Genomic DNA, 21,270 nt, shown 5'->3' on the forward strand with positions numbered 1-21,270 from the left:
TCTACCCTTGGTGATGTGCTGTAATAACAACACCCCAATGTAACTCGTTTTGACCAATCAGGATAGAGTTTTTAAAATACCCGTTTTATAAGATTATTTATCTACTTGCTTACTGACTTTTTAACTTTACAGCTTACGATGCCTGAACGCCTCAGCAAACAAGCTGGAAACACTTCCTCCCTCCAGTGTCTCAGAGGAAAGCCACAGCATCCTGCAAGAGCTCTATCTGACCAACAATCGCCTGACTGACAAATGTGTGCCACTGTTGACAGGCCACTGTCACCTGCGAGTCCTGCACCTTGCGTACAACCACATGCAGAGCTTTCCAGCCAGGTAAGATCGGCAATGAATCTAGAAAACCTGAACCCATTCCTAGTAAGGAGTTGTACAGCAGAGGTTCAAACCTGGAAAGGGCTGCCCTCTGCTTCCCAGATTTAAAGAGTAAGTAGCGGGGTCCCAAAAAATCAAATGTCACACGACACGTCCCCACGTGTTGCTACAACTGTTTAAATAACATACCTGTAATTTTTCTTTTCATTAACATCCTGACAACTTTTTACACTCTAAACTCTGTTTCAAAGCTCTATTCAAAATGGCCGTTCTAGAGCACTGATAATGTAAGGTTTATTGCCCACATTGTCAAACAAGTAACACAGCCAAATGAAAGTCATACTCGACCCTGCTTGTACCAATTTTAAGCTTGGTATAACTGGTACCAATGTACACGTTATGGGATTGCCCAGTTATTGCCCCGTTCTGTCTCGTCTTTTAGAATCAGACATACCCACTGAAACATGCCTGCTTCTGCTGAATGATGAGTCTTTGATATGTCTTACTCTATCCTAGCAGAAAATTGTACTTGCAGGATTAACGGTCGCTAAAAGCTATATTACTCATGTTTGACTCCTAGCTCTACGCCACAACAGGTCTGGTTGGGTATGTTTAAGGACATTGTCCAGTTGGAACACTGTCTCAGAGAAGGAGATGAACGTATTCTACCTGGTTCCAAGGCATATTGCAAAAAACAAAAAACTGCACAACTGTTGTCGGTCTGTCTGCATTGCTTGATGTTGAATTGAAAATTAAAAATGGTGTTCGGTATGTTGCAACACAATTTTAAATTGTTATTGTAACAGGGAGGTAAAGGAAGCAGTCCAGGCAAGTATTCTGGTCTCAAATGCATGGTTTATTTTACAAGAACGAGCAGATCCATAAAATAATTGCAACAGTGGCGGATCGTCAGCTGAGGCAAGTGGGGCATGGCCTCGCCAATAATTCCCAAAGGCTTAAAAAACATTTTGCATATTTATATTATTTAATTGAGTAATAAACACATTTAAGTATAGTAAATAAATTTAAGTCCACACAAACGCACACATGACGCACAAACCTTGAGCGCCTCACAAAGCTGCATGTTGCCATGACAACTCGTCACGCTGGGGAGTCCCTTTCTGAAGGCGTTACTATGGTAACCACAGCTTGTTGAGGCACCTAGTGGATTTGGAGCAGTTAGAATTTGTGCGATTTTAATTTGTTCAATAATGGCTTCAGTTGAATCTGATATTATATGCGAAATTGAGGAAAATAAGTTTTACAGTAAAATCCCAAGAAGAGAGACGTTCAATTGTTAAGGACGTAGAATAACACTAGGACTGGAGATTTTGAAGAAAGACGGTAAACGAATGCTGCAAGGAGTCCATACAATGGCAGGCAGCGTTGTGAACAAACTATTGTTGGCCATGTTTTCTTCTTTCAACTAGATAAGACAAGGTTACATCTCTTCTGATGGAGGAAAACTGTCAATTTCTTGGCAAGACATGACAATTGAATTAATGATTTTGTGATATTGTATCTGTGTCTTTATAGCGAATGTTCCACACTGGTGTCACATAATCACTTGTAGAACTAAATACTATGTGGTTTTAAGTTTCTGATTTGCCAATTGATTGTAAAAACTATCTGCAATTCTGTAAATGGTGTATTGTTCAGAGTGCTAATGTTTTCTAACTGATGGGGATATATTTTACATAGCGACTGCTGTCTATTACATTAAAGTGCTCTCAGCGAAGGCATATTTACAATCAGCTGAACAAAGTAAATTTACTTTTAGTCCGTTAGGCTGGGGTGTGGTAATAACTATTGTGATTTTTGCCTCACCTGTCAAAGTCACGATCTCCCACAGAAATGCAATAAACAGTGATGAACACAGGATAAATAAAGGGGTTTAAAAAACAGTCAGGTAACACACACAATGCTAACAGTCTCTGCTTGTCTGACTCGGCAATTAAAAAAAACAGGAGGTTCTCCCACAAATCCAAAACTCACACAATTCTTCCTCCATTTACTTTAATTTTCCCCTTATCCTAATATCATTTGACACGTTTCTAATTTCTTCACCTTTTTATTTAACTTGAGTGTTTTTACCTAGTCATTTAGTGCCTCTTTTTAGAGCGTATGCATAAGAGGCTGTTTGTACAGTCTTGGTGTGTGTATTGAAGGTGTTTCTGTTACAAAAATGTGTTAAGCATATACAAAAGTAGACAGCCCAGTGCTCCAAAAATAACCCCATTGTCCCTGTTCTGGCAGACAGGCTTTGATAGGTAGGTTTTTAGCACCAGTAGTAGCTCTCCTTCAGCTTAAATATCCTCTGCTTTTTCTTTAGACCGAGGAACCTGGATGAAAAAGGGGCTTTTTAAAGTGTTTATTAAAACACAAATGGCCTTGACATATTTAATTAGGGTCTGATCTTTTTTTGCCTGTTTTTCACTGGTTAGAGTTGTGCCTCTTTAACTATAAAGGTTACAGGTACATGTCATACATGAAATGAATGTGCACACAGTAGGCTTCCAAAAAAAGTGAAATAGTCAACTCACCCTCTTCAATACAGGTAACAAAAACCACAGAAAAGACAAAAAAAAAAAAAAAAAAACCCATTAACTATTTTTTGTAAAATTTCTGTTAGCATGACCAGCTCAAATCTGCAGTGAAATGAAACTTCAACATGTAGAGAACTTTTTTTTTTTTTTCAAACGAATTGGATAATAAATAAAGGAGTTATGGCCAGATATACAAAAGGGACCAAAAAAAAACTGAACAATTGAAAAAAGTGCAAAAGAAAAATAAGTGATTCAAATTATTCGTGCTAGGGACCCTGATCATGTGTCGCAATATGGAGCTATTCACTGTGCCTTGAATGAACAGCAAGGTGGCGACCATGGCAACCTAACCCTGACAGCTCTGGTCTCTTGCATCTGATCCACAAACAGAAAAAACAAATCTATATTTATCGTGAAAATAGGTCCATGTGCCTTTGATGTCACCATTTCTCTTATTTTGTAATGATTGTGTTAAAATGTTTGTTTGTTTACTGCACCTTGGTAGGTCTGTCTTGCAGCACTCGCATTGCAAAATACTCGCTTTCCTGGCTCTCTACTGACATGGTCCAATACCGGATATACACAAGTAGGACCTTGTTTTAAAGCTCTGATTCTCTTCTTTCCAATGGTGTATTGGTGTCTCTCACAGTGCCTGATTAAAGATTTAAAGGGCCAGGTCGCGGGCAGGTTATTAGGCTTATCCTATCGAGTTAACTATAGTACTGCAGATATCCTTACTTTTAAAATTGAGGGAAACTCTTTTACTGGAAAATTTGGCAAGGAAATAAAATCAATTGAGTTTCCTTTAGAGAAAGTCTCACCCAAGTGCCTTCAAGTAAACAAAAGCATTCATCCCAGCTTGGTTTTCCTGATAAGACCCTGCTGAGACATTTGGCAAATATGCGCTGGTTGTAACACAGTGTTGCTATACGATTATATGAGGCTCGGAGTGTTCGATAAAGGTTTGGCGAGGATTTGTGTGAAGTGAAATTTACCTTACAATTATTTTTTAACTCTGTGGGGGGGAGGGGCAATACATAAGATGCCATTTGTGTTGGGTCCCGTCTGGTCCTGCAAGGTTCTGCAATGTAAATATGTTTACTTTGCAAGAGCAGGGTGATGTATTATAATTTTAATGTTCAAACTGCATCCAAAAAGCAGTGCCATGCATCAAAGTGAGAGAAAACTTGTAATGATGATTTAACTTTTTTTGTTAAACAATCAGACCTATAAATGTTCCCTTTAATAAGATGTCTAGTAAACTAAAGTGGGGTGTCCTGAAAAAAAAAATGGGAGCAACATAGTTCAGGCCTGCAAGGGGGGCAGACAGGCTACCATTGGCCACTTCAGTAACCTGCAGAATTATGGATTTATATTGCTATTCCTCTTTTGTCCCAGTATTGTTCCCTGCATGTGTCATGATTTAAACAGAAAGTATGTGTGTGTCATTGCAGTAAAATGGCAAAGCTGGAAGAACTGGAGGAAGTGGATTTTAGCGGGAACAAACTGAAAGCCATTCCGACCACCATCATGAACTGCAGACGCATGCACACCGTCATTGCACAATCAAACTGTATCGACGTCTTCCCTGAAGTCATGCAGCTCATGGAAATCAAGGTAGGAAATGTGCCATTTTAAATACATCACATGGGTTTCAGTTAACCTTCCTTTCTGAGTCACCCAGGTATGTAAAATACACCGCATTGAGTTTACCTTTGCTCTCAAGAAAGAATTTAATACATGTGCTTGCTGAAGAGGATCATCTAAAACGTCCCACTTTTAATACAAGATACCTGCGTGTCGGTGCTGTGTTCTGTATGATGGGAATGGTCTTGCATACAAAAATGTGTTGTCTATGTGCCTCATTCAGTAGACACACCATTCATAAACATTAAATATGAAGCTGATGCTGCTGTTTTTATTATCTGCCTTTGGAAGAAACCAAAACTGGTGACACGCTTGTGGCAGTTATCGAGCAGCATAGAGAACGCGGTGTCTTTTCTTACCACGGCTGGGGTGAGTTTGTCATTACAAGACAGTCTAGTCCACGCAGTGGCACGTCATCAGCAGTGTGTAAAAGTGAGAGACATGTCCAGTTTGAATGCAAGATGATAGAATGCAGACCTGTCATTTAGAATGACATGTAACATCAAATATGGGACCCATCTTTGATTCTGCTCCAATTCACCTTTCTTAAATATTAAGACTGTTTAATCTAAATTGAATTCAAGTATTTCAACACATTTGCTAAGGATGGCCAACATAGTGTGTGTGTGTGTCTATATATATAACTGTAGTGTTCTGTGAGCTTCATTAGCCACACCTGATATTGTTGTCTATACTCGGTGCTTGATTAAGCTTATAGTCAAGCCTGGAGTGGATCAAATTGATACACAATGGGAGTCTTGGGATACCTCCCATATGACAGCACATGCTGGCAACAATTCCCCATGGTAAGCTCATCACTGGCAACTTATGCTGTAGTAGCAGATTGATATTGATATATCCATCACTTTGATTCAGTTTTATAATTGTTTGTACTATTTGTTAATAAATGATGTTAACCGAGAGTGAAACGGTTAAAGAATTAAAAGTAAATTCTGATTTTGTTACAGAGTTAATGACTACCCAGTTCTGGAAGGGCCAAAGAACACAATGATTTTTCAGTTCAGTGACTGCCCCATATACATGGTGCAGCTGTAACATGCCATCAAAGTGACATGATTTTGTAGCCCCTGAAACCATAAAACTGACAGATATATTTTAAGCCACAGTAGTGTATATACTCATTATAGCATCTCAACTGTCCACACTTGTTCCTAGGCTAATAAGCCCCCATGTTCTCCAACCCCCCTCCCCCTCGTTATTTGTTTCTTTGTTACTTACATTAAGAAACGATTTATTTTGTTACACGCAATTAAACTAATTAAGTATTAGTATGTTATGATATAATTTGGTTGGTTGTTCATTCAAAATTGAAACCTACATTCCGAATTACAATTTTGCGTCATTCTTTTACCTGCGGTGTGCATTTGTTCATTTAATTCAATACATCAGTTTTTTTTTCACTGAAATGTACTAACAAGTTGCAATATCTGAGGAAAAAATAGATGGAACAGCAGATGGGTGACTCCCTATAAGCTTGTTCTGTGTTTTTTTTGTTCTGGTAAGTCAGATACCATATTTTAAATCAGTATTATAAATCTGTATTTATAGCCTGTAGTCTGTTTTACAATGTAAGCATTCAGAACATTTGATGGTGTTGCGATCGAATGAGAAACATGCGCCTATGTGCAATGTGTAGATCAGGACTCGGCCATTGTAAAAGATTGAAGTGAATAATTTGTCCAAATAACCGCCCAGGTAAATACCAGATTGAGAAAATAAACTCATAGATACTATTTTGAGCAAATGTTGTTTCTTGCAAAAGGTTTTTGTCTTATTTTCAGTCTGAAAAAACACAGATTACAGTGTGTCCTGGAGAGAACAAGGACAAAAATTGTGTGGCCCTCTAATGTAAAATGGGAACAGTGCTTGCTGAGCAGATTAACATAATGATAGATTTTAAATCACTCTGATTTGGGTCCTGTGCTGTTGCTAACATGTAACCTGCCTGCCTGTGAGGCAGGGAGCCTGACGAGGCTGGAACCTTTGTGACCCACGGCCTGTTTACGTGTTTCTGCAGTGTGTTGACCTGAGCTGTAATGAACTGAGCGAGATCACGTTGCCTGAAAACCTGCCTCCGAAACTGCAGGAACTAGACCTGACTGGAAACCCCAGGCTGGCCCTGGATCACAAAACCCTGGAGCTGCTGAAGTAAGTGAACTGTCACCTGCTTTTACAGTGGAGCAGGAGGTGTAGTGGGTGGGTCAATAGAATTTACTGGAAAATAATTTACTGTTGTGTATTTCATTAATTCGTTCATATTTCTGTAACAGATTATAAGTCACGTCCCCATCGCTGAGTGTAGATCTCGCACTCAGAATGTCAATGACAAAGAATTCTAACCCCTGAAACCACAACAGGTTCTATAAAAACAGATGCGTTGGTATATGATTTCTTGAACTCTGTATGACAGACACAGCAAAGAGTGTGAGAAATACACTGTAAGCTTGATTAGAAGTAGCCACCAAACACTTATAAACATGTAACATGGACACAATGTGTATTCCCTATTCTTAGGAATGTTCCATTGGTAAGTTTAAGCTGTATAAATGAAGGGTTGGAGAGTTTTTTTTTTTTTCTTTGAATTCCTGTCCTGTGTATAATAAAGTCATTTATAATACTGCATGCATATCTCACAGAAATGTAATTTTACAGCAGGTTCCTTCTGTTAATACAACACTGTGAGGCTGTTTCATCATTTGTTTTTTTTCCAATGAACTGAAGGCGCATCTCAAAGTATCACCATTTTGTGAAAAGTAGCAGTCTGTCTGAGGGTGTGATCTAAAAGTTGGAAGATATGACTAGCAGCAGTGACACTGAATCCCCATGACTCACTGCTATATTGATTTAAAACAGTCTCATCTAATAATACACTTGAGAAACAGCTATGAGGCAGGTTTGTGGAGAATTAGTCTAAATCTTGGGGTCAGAATCCACCATAAAATGTAAAACTGGGGAAGTAAAAACATATAATTTTATTTCCATTGACATTCCCTTCAAGGGCATCTGTTTGTTGGTTTGTCTGTAACCAAGGTTACAATTGCAGTGTACCATGGCAACTGACATCACATTAATGATGAATTCAGATGTTAAGGGATAAACATTGCATAGTCATCCATAAGATAAAGCCATAGCTATTCTCCTTTACTCCTGGAATTTTCCTAGCTTCAGTGGTGCTAGCATTCACCTTCCCCTTTCTCCTACAACTTTTTGAAGCCTACAGGTGCTGATGTTTTTGAACTTTCTAGTTTGTACTGAGTGCAGGAACATCACTGCCACCAATGGAACAGAACAAAAGAACATTTAATTCCTGAATGAGATGCATTGGGGGGGGTTACAATTAACCCCACAGAAGCTATTAACCTATCACAACGCCTGTTAACCGGACGGTTTAAATCCTTTCAGCTCCTCTACAAAATAGCATTCTGCAGAATTCTGCAGAATTTTAACCTATCAAATCCTTATTGAAATAAATAGTGTAATACCCTCTACAGTTTGAAACCTGTATGTCCTGCAGTCCAACATGATTGGGTCTGCCTGAAGTCAATTAAATCAGTGTGATTGTAATCAAGAAAGTTATGTAAATATGCAGATGTCATGGTATTATAGCTACGACCAAAAGTTTTGCATGACCCTATAGAATTAACTAATATTGCTTAATAAATCAAATAAAACCTACTGCATAGTGTTATGGTAACATATTGAATTATATACCGCTTTGTAGTCTTGCATATACTTAAAGAATTTAACAAATTTAACAATGTTACATTTCATAATGACTATTATGGCTTCCGGTAGACTTTTGCAAGTGGATTCACCAATGTAGCATTTTAGGGTTCTAGGATAAAATGAGAGAGGCAGACAGCTCTTGCAGTTCTCGAATGGCCGGTTTTATTGAACATTAACCAACATAAAAAGACTCAAGGACAGCATAACAGCTTCTCACACACACACTTTGAACATTCTTTCCTCTCCCAGCTCCCGCGTTCCCTTATATCGAGCCCTGATTTGGCGCGAACCCTGCCTTTAACCTAGGGAAACCCCCAATTACCAACCAACCGCCCGCACACACACACACACACGCGATGCACTCCTCTTGCACACAGACAGTACAAACAAGCACATGTCCCCCCCAGTACAACAACATGACAGTGCAGTAACACAGCTGACTATTTATAGCACAGACCCAGGATCGCTACACTGCCCCCCCCTTAATTTCTTTCGCCCCCGAAAGACTTCACAATTACACAATGCGATCCTGGCAACAAACATTTTAATTTCGGCATTGCATTCGAGAACTGAATCCTGGCCTGGAGTAACAGACTTACCCCGGCCCTCGTGAAAGTCCTGGCCGGGCAGTCCCTCCTGGATATGGGCTTCCATGAGCCATCGTTTGATGACTATTATGGCTTCCGGTAGACTTTTGCAATAGATTTTTGTAGTTTACTTGCCCTGTGAGCTGTTGGAACTATTATAGGTCACCAAGCAGAAATTCATTTGCTTGGTTTAACTTTTGTAGAAAAAGAAAACACGACAAACTCTAACAATTGAGAATATATGTGAAAGCTAACCCTCTATCGTTACCTGCTTGCTTGTAGAAAAATTGAATTCTATGGGTTAACATTCTTAAACACATCTGATTTGATTTATATGTATATTTATTGGGATTTTTTAAGACTTTTTGAGAGATGAGCTGTAAATTGTTGTCCTTTTCCTTTGCATTTCCAGCAATACTGCTGCAAGACAAAATCTAGGGCAAACTTAAAAATAACTAGGTGGGAAATAGAAGTAATTAACTAACAGTAAAAACCTGAAATAGTTATCAGCCAATTTGATGAACACTTTGTGAAGAGGCAACATAAATACTGTAATTCCAGTTACTCTGGGGCAAACCCGTTACATATTATGTTTTAACAAGGTTTCTGAAATACAGGGGGGCTCACTCTCAAGAAACTAGATCTCCATTTTTTAGCAGGTAGAATAGGTATACTGGAGGGACTCAGATTTCGTGATATATATGTCGTTTGTTAGCTTTTTTCTTCTTTGTTTTTACTTATGTTACAGCAGTTAATGGACAAAAGGAAGTAAAGGCTTTTGAAACCTGTTTTTTTTTATTATTATTTTAAAACTGGTTTCAGTGCTTGCTTTTTTAAATTTGTGCAGTGAGAACATAACAAGGCTTTCTAATTGTGCTTCTGCATAAAAGTTTGGAATCAAATGTTTTCGGTTAAAAAATACTGTGTATTTAAGAGATGTTTTCATAATTTTGTCTGCACCTAAATGTCAAATCTATTCTCAGATGTAAAATTACTAATAAGATCTTTGCAGGGGATTTTATGTAACCTTTTGACTGTTTGCTTGTATATAAAATCATGTAATTGCTATTTTTTGATCGTACGTAGGCAGTATACTTTTGTAACTGTTACATTTCTGTTTTACTGTAAATAATCAAACCATCATAATTTTTGTCCTAATATACCATATGTAATTTTTCCAGTATTGTTTATTTCTGAAATAAATAATTGCACAGTTCATTATGTTTATACGCAGTAATGCTCTTCATTTTATAGTGTGTAGTGCACAATCACTAATGTTTCTTATAGCGATATCTGACTTTTTATATCTGATGTTAATCTCCTCCTCAGTAACATCCGATGCTTTAAGATTGACCAGTCCCCCACCTCATTCTCAGCCGGTGATGCCCCAGGTGCACCAGCAGTCTGGAGTCATGGCTACACAGAAAATTCCGGAGTGAAGAACAAGTGAGTTCAGAGAACTTACTGCCAGAGATCCTTTCAGTTACAAACCTAGTCTCTGCTTAGGGATCTGCTTTCTCGTGTGAAAGTTAGTTCAGAACTTCTAGACTACAGGAGTCTTTGACACTAAAAGATATATTTGTACACTGAGGCCCAGTCATTTCTTTTGAAATAAATCTTTTCGTTTCTTGACACGGTCGCTAGGAGACAGAGGTAGCGGCCACATGAGTGTATATATAAGCTTTTAGTGTCTCCCAAAGAAGCAATGTTTTTAAGTGCATCTTGGCTCCTTGAAAAGCCTCTATCTTCCACTGAAGCAAGTTTACCAAAGAAAAAATGGATGCAGCAGAAGAATGAGATGCTATAGAGGTTCATATTTGGAGCTGTGGACTTAGAACTATCAAGTAAAGTTTTCCTTAAATAAATAGTGCAAGAGGTAACAATGTTTCCCTAATGAAATGGTTGAAACACCAGTGAGAAGGCAGGGAAACCTCAGGTGTTGTATTTATAAATTAAAATATTAAATAAATCTGTATACAGGCAAAACAAGTTTAATGTGACTGTGACAGGCTGGCCGTGTGTGGTGACGTCAGGCCAGAATGCAGGAAGCAAAACACAGCAAGGTACTGCAGGGCAAAGGCGCGTGGTGCGCCGTTTATTTAAACAAAAATAAATAAAATATTTAAACCAGCAAAAACACTTGGCTCACACAGAGCAAAATAAAAGATTTAAACAAAACAAAATCACAAACACAAAATAATAACAAAACCCAGGTCAGGCTGGGCAATTGTATTCACTGAACCTATACGTTTAGTTTTTAAATTTCTTTTCTCTTTCCTTCCTCACTCTCGTTCCTCCTGTCGAAAACCTACCTCAAGTGCTGAGTACTGCAGGCTTATATACCAAGGCCGAGGGGTTTAACTAGCTCGTAATTATTCTATTACCCCTCGGCCACAATCTGCACGAGTTTATTAACTCCTGGCAGAGGACGAGCTGCCAACCTCGCCTCTGCCAGAACACATTCAAATAAACAAAACATACGGCTCTCGTCGTCATACATAAATACAGTAAATCATAAAACAAACACTAACACAGTTGCGCCGTCATAAAAACAAATACATAAATCATACACGGGCGGAGGGGGAGATCCCATTCTAAAAATAAATAAATAAATATATTTACACAGCAGGGCTTTGCCCTGTCCCCTTTTTATGTGCAGGGCTTTCCTACCATCCTGCCACAGAGACAGAAATACAGAATAAAATAATGTCATATACAAAGTCATTGTTTCAAAAACAAATCCAGAGAAAAAGTTAAATGTTAGCAGTAGACGTAAGTGGTGGGTAAAAAGAAGAGGTTGGGCTAACGGAAAAGGAAAGGAAGTCAAGTAGAGAGGATTTTCTGGTAAAGTCGTGTCATTTTGTTATTTCCCAAAGGGTACTTTCTTGTGAACTGTTATATGAATTCTTGTACTTTTTTGAATTTACAATTTTGTAAGGACAAAGAACCGAAATTCTTACAACGCAACTCGTCTGTTAATTTTAATGTATGTTGAATTGTTTTGCATTTACTATATTAACTGTATTCACCATCTCAGTTAATATACACACACACACACACATATTAAAATGCTACAATGGTAACCTTGTGGGACATTCCACACTATTGAATTGTGCCCCTCAATATTGAAAACAATACAGTGCAGTCCCTCTGTAATCCATTTTTGTGGTTTTTCTCAGGCTGTGTGTGGCTGCCTTGTCGGCCAACAACTTGTACGATAACAGAGAGGCTCTGTACGCTGTGTTTGACGGGGATCGCAATGTGGAAGTTCCCAGCCTCCTGCAGTGTACCATGAGCGATGTCCTGCAGGAGGAGCTGCACAAGTCCAAGAGCGAAGAGGAGTACATGACTAGCACCTTCCTCGTCATGCACAGGTAGGCTTCCAGCAAGGCTCGTTGCAAAGGCACTGCCATCTGAGTAATGAGCTTTTATACATCGTCTTGATTTACTGGAAAAGTTTAAACAACATCTGCAGATTAACATGTCCTTGTGTTTCGTGGAAAGTGAATTCATCATTCCAGAAAAGTGAGGCTTGTCGCTTGTAAGGGAATTGTACTTGGTGACCTTCCAATTACTATTTCCCAAGGTTAAGTTGTGCACAAAGCCCATCTTGGTGTGGAAATGTAATATCAACGTTATCTTAAGAAATGCATTCTTCTTCTTGGTTAGAGTCACTTTGTATCACTTTCTGATTGTCATCACATCCTGGTGACTTAACACCCCTAGGCCTCAAACTAGCTCTCAGAATCATGTCAAACATCTGGTACATTCATAACTATTAAACACTCAATAGTACTGGATTTAGAAATGCTCAAATGTAAGTTTAATGTAGTATTTATACACATGTGGTACAGCAGAGTGTAAACCTTAAAACTAGAACCGCTGGATTTTCGAACTACCTAGAACCGCCACGCGGGTCACTTTGATTCATACATTTTTAACCTTTAGCGGTCTATTTATTCAGTGCTTGTCAGGCGCGTCAGGTCCAATTTATTTTCACACACGCTGTTTATTTTACGTGCGCTGTTTAAGTTTTTTTTTTTCAGAGTAAAACAGGTTTAAAAGGCAGAGTATGGAAAAAGGTTATCAGCACTGCAACTCCAGCCAAGCCCCACCCCTTGATCGCTGTATTTTTTTACCTCTTTATAGACATGCATACTGATAAATCCTCTCTTTTTTTATCACCAAACTCCTCAATAATGCGATCCAAGTCATTATTTTATTACTGTATCTCAAAAAGCTCTGCAAATGTCCGTGATATTCTTTGAGCGCTGGATGCGGAAGCAGCTATCTCCTTTGTTTGTGTCCGTGCTATCTCTGTGGTGCATTGGGCTACCAGATACTGCTTCTTTGGGCTTCTGTCAGTCTCACTCGGCCACTGAAAGGTTTTCTCTGTTTTTTCTGGAGAAAAAACGACTAGAGACCTGTGCTTGTTGTCTTTTTGATGTCGGACAGGGTCCGAGATCAGACTGGAAATGGGAAAATTATAATGTAGGACATAGGACCGCAAAGGGTTAAGCTGCTTTGTTATGAAAATGAAAGACATACTGTCAAATAAAACTGAAATGTTTTATTCATAAACATCATATCTAACATTTGCAAGTATTTAAATAGAAAATTAAACATAAAGGCTTTATTTTTAAAATGAGCGCATATACAGCACATTTACAAAGTGAAAAAATATAGTAAAATACACATTTCAAAAGAAACGGGTATATACATATACCCATGTACAGGTGTAAGCGGGTATATGTACACACAAAACTATAAAACCGAAATCATTGTTTCTAATACTAGATAAAATGAAAATATAACACTACTTCCAGTATGATGGCTGCATTGTACTCTGTGGAGGAGCGTATGCGTCTGCCAGCTGACTGTGCCTGCATCCTGGAGCTGTGTTGTAAACACAGACGCAGTTTCATTGAACACTATTGTGTAAACATGTGTAAACTGGCATACAGACCTGTAAAACCAAAATGTGTTTTTATTATTTTTTTATTTTTTTAAGAAATATAAAAAAAGAATATATAACATACGTTTCATATTAGGCACATATGTTGTTGCCCTACCTGTCATTTCAGTTTGCTGTATGCATCTGAGTGCAGCTTGACGTATTCCAATCATTTTTTTTACAACGGAAGAGTAATTAACATTGTAAATGCAAAATGGGTCAGACTGACCCACATAGCGGTTCTAGTGTTAACCTGTCCTACTGTAAAACTATGCCTCTTGTGGATTTAAGAAGTAGTACATTTGTAGTATTTCTTACGGATGTATTTCTTTCATCCACTACGGGCAGAGTGTTTCTGGGGTAACAGATATATGGTTACACATTATTACATTATTGAGGCCACAAGAGTGTTTTAAAAAGTCACCAGGATGTGGTGACTGAAACAGAAATTGATACAAAGGGATTCTTAACAGCAAAAGTATATTTCACATACATAACAAGTTGCTCTCTAAGACTGCGTATCCCTTAAGTACAGTTTGTAGGATGTTTTATTTATAAGGTTAACCAGATGTAATTTAATTTACAAACTTAAAAAATGTGATAGTCATTCCATGTCAAATCAACCAAAATCCAGGAAAATCCCCACCTCAAGATTTTGATTTTGCTTATTTTGTGAAGTGGAAGATACAGGCCAGGTATGAAACCAGGCCAAATAGTTAAGCTATTGCTGAGATACACCCCCTTTTGTAGGGGAGTGGTAGTCATACTTGAAACGTGTCTCATTTTTGGAGTGAATTTGTTAATTTGGTAATCTACAAATGATATTTAGAATGTCAGTAGCCCTATGAATGCTTCGGTACAGATAGCCAGGTAGGTCTTCTCTAGAGTTCATGCAAAATAAGTACCACTGCTTTGGTATTTTTGGTTTGCTCGGGGCATTAAAATTGAAGAATTGTCTAGTCGTCAAATTCCTGCGTGAAGTGCATGTACCTTCTAGAGTAGAAGAGATATCACTTTAAAATTGCTCAGATGTGCTCATAACTGACTTTCTGTATGCAACTGTGCTACTGTCTACCTACTTTACTGTCTGATTTATTCACCCCACAAAAAGGCTTCAGGATGAAAGTATTGAAAATTGCCCCAACTTTGAAGGGCTGAAACCCCTTGTGGAACACAAGTTAACCAACTGAGCTTATAGATGAGGATTTGAAGGACTTGTGGTAAAATAAATCTGTGTCCTTCACAGTTTAATAAATGTACAAACATGAACAACACACATTTATGTTGTTTTGGGTTATGTTGTACAATATTAGCAAATAGTTTGAGTTTAAACCAAGAGAAACCATAAAATGTGTTTAAATAAATCAATCCATAAAACTAAAACCATAAAAGTTGTATAATCTTGATATGCAAGTGGGTTGTCATAGGGCTACAGAAAACAAAAGGTGGTGTATCTCAGCATATATGCATCATCATTGAGCTTAACTATTTGGACTGGTTTCATACCTGACCTGTATCTTCCACTACACTAAATATAAGAAAAATCAAAATAATGTTCCAAAATAATGACACCCAGTTGAGCTTTTTATTTGTAATACTGTTCTTCACGTTGAAGTACCTCTTAAGATACAACACTTCAGAGCATTCCTCTCATTGCTTTCTTCCATGGAGAGAGACCACTTAATCATGCCTTACAGAAACTGGGGGGGTCAGGTTATTGACAACAGGGCTTCATAGTCCCATATTACACTGTGTCATAAATGTGGTCTTCCCTGTGGGCACTGCAGTATCCAGCAGAGATGAGAGTATACTCTTTAATGAGCTTCATTTCTTGGATTATAACAAACCGTTTCAAAGTGTCCTCGGAGGTTGTGTCTGAATTGTTGACAGGGGGTCTAATGAGCCTGCATTGCTTTTCCTCAGGAAACTTGGGACTGCTGGGCAGAAGCTGGGTGGCTCGGCAGTCCTGTGCCACATAAAGCACGACCCCATGAACCCCGGAGGCTGCTTCACCCTGACTGCCGCCAATGTTGGAAAGTGCCAAGCGATTCTCTGCCGAGATGGCAAGCCCCTGCCCCTGTCCACAGTGCACACAGTGAGCTGTGAGGAAGAGCTGCAGAGGATTAAGCAGCACAAAGCCATAGTCACTGAGGTAGGAGAAAGTAAAACACTAGGAACAAGTCCTTGGCCACTTTCCAGCGTAATACATCAACTGTTTACACACCTTTTTTTTTTTTTTTTTTTTTTTTTTTTTTTTTGCAATATTTTCTGTATTAAATCATTATGGATGGCTTTTACAGATTAAATTAATGCCAGCTCTGATATTACTACTACACTGAACAAAAATATAAACGTAATATGCAACAATTTCAAAGATTTTACTGAGTTACAGTTCATCTAAGGAAATCGGTCAATTGAAATAAATTCATTAGGCCATAATCTATGGATTTCACATAACTGGGAATACAGATATACATCTGTTGGTCAAAGATACCTTAAAAGGTAGGGGCGTGGATCAGAAAACCAGTCAGTATCTGGTGTGACCACCATTTGCCTCATGCAGTGCGACACATCTCCTTCACATAGAGTTGATCAGGCTGTTGATTGTGGCCTGTGGAATGTTGTCCCACCCCTCTTCAATGGCTGTGCGAAGTTGCTGGATATTGGTGGGAACTGGAACACACTGTTGTACACGTTGACCCAGAGCATCCCAAACATGCTCAGTGGGTGACATGTCTGGTGACTATGCAGGCCATGGAAGAACTGGGACATTTTTAGCTTCCAGGAATTGTGTACAGATCCTTGCTGCATGGGGCCATGCATTATCATGATGAAACATGAGGTGATGGCGGCAGATGAATGGCTCGACAATAGGCCTCAGGATCTCGTCATGGTATCATGGTGCATTCAAATTGCCATCGATAAAATGCAATTCTGTTCGTTGTCCGTAGCTTATGCCTGCCCATACCATAACCCCACCGCCACCATGGGGCACTCTGTTTACAACGTTGACATCAGCAAACCGCTCACCCACGTGACGCCATACACGCTGTCTGCCATCTGTCCGGTACAGTTGAAACCAGGATTCATCCGTGAAGACCACACTTCTCCAGCGTGCCAGTGTCGATCTAAGGTGAGCATTTGCCCACTGAAGTCTGTTACGACGCTGAACTGCAGTCAGGTCAAGGCCCTGATGAGGACGACAAGCACGCAGATGAGCTTCCCTGAGACGGTTTCTGACAGTTTATGCAGAAATTCTTCGGTTGTGCAAACCCCCAGTTTCATCAGCTGTCCGGGTGGCTGGTCTCAGACGATCCCGCAGGTGAAGAAGCCAGATGTGGAGGTCCTGGGCTGGTGTGGTTACACGTGGTCTGCGGTTGTGAGGGCGTTTGGACATACTGCCAAATTCTCTAAAACGATGTTGGAGGCGGCTTATGGTAGAGAAATGAACATTTAATTCTCTGGCAACAGCTTTGGTGGACATTCCTGCAGTCAGCATGCCAATTGCACGCTCCCTCAAAACTTGAGACATCTGTGGCATTGTGTTGTGTGACAAAACTACACATTTTGGAGTGGCCTTTTATTGTCCCCAGCACAAGGTGCACCTGTGTAATGATCTCTCATGCTGTTTAATCAGCTTCTTGATATGCCACACTTGTCAGGTGGATGGATTATCTTGGCAAAGGAGAAATGCTAACTAACAGGGATGTAAACAAATTTGTGCACAAAATTTGAGAGAAATAAGCTTTTTGTGCGTATGGAACATTTCTGGGATCTTTTATTTCAGTTCATGCTTTACATGTTGCGTTTATATTTTTGTTCAGTGTAAGTGCAGAAAACAAGTGGCATTCGAAAGTATAATGTCATAGTTAAGTTGCAGTGACAATTAAATCTGGTCACAGGCTCGGATAAAAAAAAAAATATATAGGAAAATGTGAGATCTACAAAGCAATGGTAATACTTATTAGGTAAGATTTACTGGAATTAGCTGTATGTACTTTAAGGTCTTTCCTGGAAGACTGTGTTTACTGTTCCAATATTGACTATGGTTATTCATTTATATCTTACTTAAAAATATTTATTCAGGGAAAACCCAATGTGTTAGTGTGAGGGGGTCTAAATAGCTTCTTTAAGTAGAACTGTTGACATCAAGAATTTCTTGGGGTAAAAAAAGAAAATCTAAGATTTTTCACTTAAAATTGCAGGACAACAAAGTGAATGGGGTGACGGACTCCACCAGGATTTTGGGCTACTCTTTCCTCCATCCATCAGTTGTCCCACGTCCCCACATCCAGTCTGTCACCTTGACACCTCAGGACGAGTTCTTCATCCTGGGTAGCAGAGGCCTGTGGGACAACGTGTCTCCGAGTGAGGCAGTGGAGGCAGTGCGAAATGTCCCGGATGCCCTGGCAGCTGCCAAAAAGCTGTGCACACTGGCGCAGAGCTATGGCTGCAACGACAGCATCAGCGCCATGGTGGTGCAGCTCAACGTCACTGAGGATTGCTTCTGCTGCTGCGAGCTGAACGTGGTGCCACCCCCCAGCCCAGGCATCTTCCCACCTTCGGTGAACGTGGTCATCAAGGACAGGCCAACGCAGGCAGACACGCTGGGCATGCCCTCCTCCAGCAGCGGCATGGCATCTGAGATAAGCAGTGAAATCTCCACCTCAGAGATGAGCAGCGAGGTGGGCTCCACAGCTTCGGATGATCCCCCGCAAGGAGCTATAGTAAATGACCACAACGGCTCAGCCTACCCCAGTGAGCAGCGCTGCTGTACCCTGCACCCTGTCTGCCTCTCGGGCTCCTTCCAGCGCCAACTCTCAAGCGCCACCTTCTCCAGCGCCTTCTCAGACAATGGGCTGGACAGTGAAGATGAGGAGCCCATTGCCGGTGTCTTCTCCAATGGAAGCCGAGTGGAGGTGGAAGTAGACATCCACTGCCTACGGGCTAAGGAGAAGGGACTGGCCTCCTTCCATCCTCTGCTCGCTGAGGCCTGCGATGAGGACATCGTGATCAGTGCCAATGAGGAAGAGACGACGGGCAGTGGCATGGTACCTGACAGGACTCTGCTCGTCAAGCTCCAGGGTGACGGGGGCTGGGCTGGGACTCTACGCAGGAGGGAGGGGGACTGCTGTGTGGGCACCATGGGCAGGAGGCGTGGCAATGGCTCCGTTGCCCCCTCGCAGAAGAGCCACAATCTGATTGAAGTGGCCACGGACGCCCCCACCAAAAAGATGGGTGGCTACTTTGCGGCCCCAGCCCAGCCTGACCCGGACGATCAGTTTATCGTCCCTCCTGAGTTGGAGGAGGAGGTTAAAGAGATCATGAAGCAACACCAGGAGCAGCAGCAGAGGCAGTGTCAAGCGGATCAGATGCCAGACTACTACAACACACCTCTGTGATGCTGCACGGAAAGAGCACAGACAGATGGCTCATCAGAAAGTTGAAGCTCATTTTTTACAAAATTTACCACCCCTTAAATACGCTTATTTTTTTGTAAAATAAAAGAGAGAAGAATCAACACTAGTTTTTTTTTTTTTTTTTTAATTTATTTTTTTATTAATGTTAATAGTTTGCAAATGTAGTTAATTCAGTTTTATTTTTTCCTTCTCATATCATTTTATGTATAAAAAAAAAATGTTGCAGAGGACCAGGCATTTGTTCTTTTTTTAATGCTGAATCTTTTATCTGAAAAACAACAAACAGTATATGACCATGCTTAACTATTAATATAGGTTGTGTTTTTAATAAGGTTATTTCTTAAATCATGGCTTTTGGCCTTAGTCATAGAAATGTGTAGAAATGTACAGACTAACTCCTAGGAGTTGCTTACTCTTTAATGTGACTTAGTCACTGAAATGTACTAATCTTCTCTGAGAGAACAGGTGATTTTCCAATTATTGTAAATAGAATAAATGTTGTATAGTGATACCCGAAAAGGAAATGTCATGTTAGTGACTCAATATGAGAAAAAGGAAAAAAAGAAACTGTATTGCTGGCTGCCAATAACTTCTTAAAAACCGAGACTGATTTGTTTCATCAGCTGGCCTGTTTTTTTCCCTTTCCTGTCCCTCCCCCCTATGCACACACACACACTCCTTCACAGTTAATGTTTCCCTTAGTTCTGCTGCCACCAGCATGACTGTATTGAGTTATCTGTAAAGGAGTCTTCTGGAAACAGAATACACAAAGTTTTTATTATAATAAATCTAAAATTTCCAAATAATAATGAACTGTCATTGATTTATTGAATGGGGGGGTGGATGGAGCTTCTACACAAGGATAAAAGACTTGGCTGTGTCAACAGATACCCAGTTATGTTCAGCTGCTGACATCTTGTTTTGTGAAATATAAAGAGGACATTTATAGGCACTTTCCTTGTCCCTAATGTGTTTGCAAAATAGCTTAAAAAACCCTATGGGGTAGATGTACTAAAGTGTTGCGTCTGTCGCAATCGTTGCAAACCACATGCAAACAAGTCGGAAGTGCAGTGTGAAATGTACTAAACAAACTAATGTTTTGCAACCGCAGTTCATATTTGTGCTTTAGCCTTAAATTAATAAATAATTCTGGGCGTTCCTGCAGAAATTCGCAAAAACTGTACAAATGAGGGCTCAAAAATATTGTAATGAGATGTAGTAAAGCTGCAGGCAATTGCAACGCTTACAATTGCATCAATTTATTAAGAACTTTTGAAAGCATGTTTTAAATAGTCACAATTGTTGCTGGCATTTTCCGCTTATTCTCGTGGGTTGCCAGTTGTGCTCAATGCGTTTTTTTTAGAAGAACACCCAAGTGCCTAACTTTCACTAAAGTCAGGATGTACTTACAAGCCTTCAAAACCAAATTTCTATGACATTTCTGGTTTTCCTAGCATGTTGGGAGCAATAGAAGGCACACATGTGCCACTAACCCCTGCAGCTCATTCTGAACATCTGTACAGGACCGTGATCTATTGTGTGTCAATTGTCTAGGCTACTAGACCAAGTTAAAAAAAAAATAATAATAAAAAATAATAATAATTAAAATAAAAAAAAATAATTTAGTTTCAGTTTAAAATGATCTTTTATTTGCATTGTACACATGACTTTTGATATCGGAATTCTAATGCTCATGTAAATGCACTGGGGTAATCCTCTGGCTTCTCAGGTAGTCATTCTGGTCTGTGTCTACATCAGTGGTCTACTGCCCCCTACAGCAGCATTCATGTATTGTAGCATGGTAAAAAAACAGAATTATTTTTATGAAATGACACCAATAACAAATTGATGATGTTAGTTGATTTAAATCACTTGATTAAAAAAAGAAAATTGTGTATGGAATGGGTATGCTGTATGTGTCAGCGTCACTTAGTCTTATAGTTTAAACATTTAAACTATTAAAAAGAAAAGAGAATAAACATGTACCTAATTAAACGATATTTACATCTTTAGGTCAAAGGTGCTTGGACTGTTGATGG

General features: G+C 39.5%; 1 protein-coding gene across 1 annotated transcript in view; it reads left to right on the plus strand.

The window, feature by feature from the left end:
- The window catches only part of LOC121314575 (PH domain leucine-rich repeat protein phosphatase 1-like), a 106,613-nt gene extending 87,268 nt beyond the window's left edge, over positions 1–19,345 (plus strand). Inside the window, exons 11-17 of the mRNA XM_041247993.1 lie at positions 133–333; positions 4,331–4,493; positions 6,562–6,692; positions 10,187–10,303; positions 12,037–12,231; positions 15,735–15,963; positions 18,017–19,345. Coding sequence (XP_041103927.1) covers positions 133–333; positions 4,331–4,493; positions 6,562–6,692; positions 10,187–10,303; positions 12,037–12,231; positions 15,735–15,963; positions 18,017–19,213 — 2,233 coding nt within the window. The 3' untranslated portion in view covers positions 19,214–19,345. The remainder of the gene's footprint in view (positions 1–132; positions 334–4,330; positions 4,494–6,561; positions 6,693–10,186; positions 10,304–12,036; positions 12,232–15,734; positions 15,964–18,016) is intronic.
- Positions 19,346–21,270: the final 1,925 nt, after the last annotated feature.

This window comes from Polyodon spathula, chromosome 4 (genome assembly GCF_017654505.1).
Source record: "Polyodon spathula isolate WHYD16114869_AA chromosome 4, ASM1765450v1, whole genome shotgun sequence".
Lineage (NCBI taxonomy): Eukaryota > Metazoa > Chordata > Actinopteri > Acipenseriformes > Polyodontidae > Polyodon > Polyodon spathula.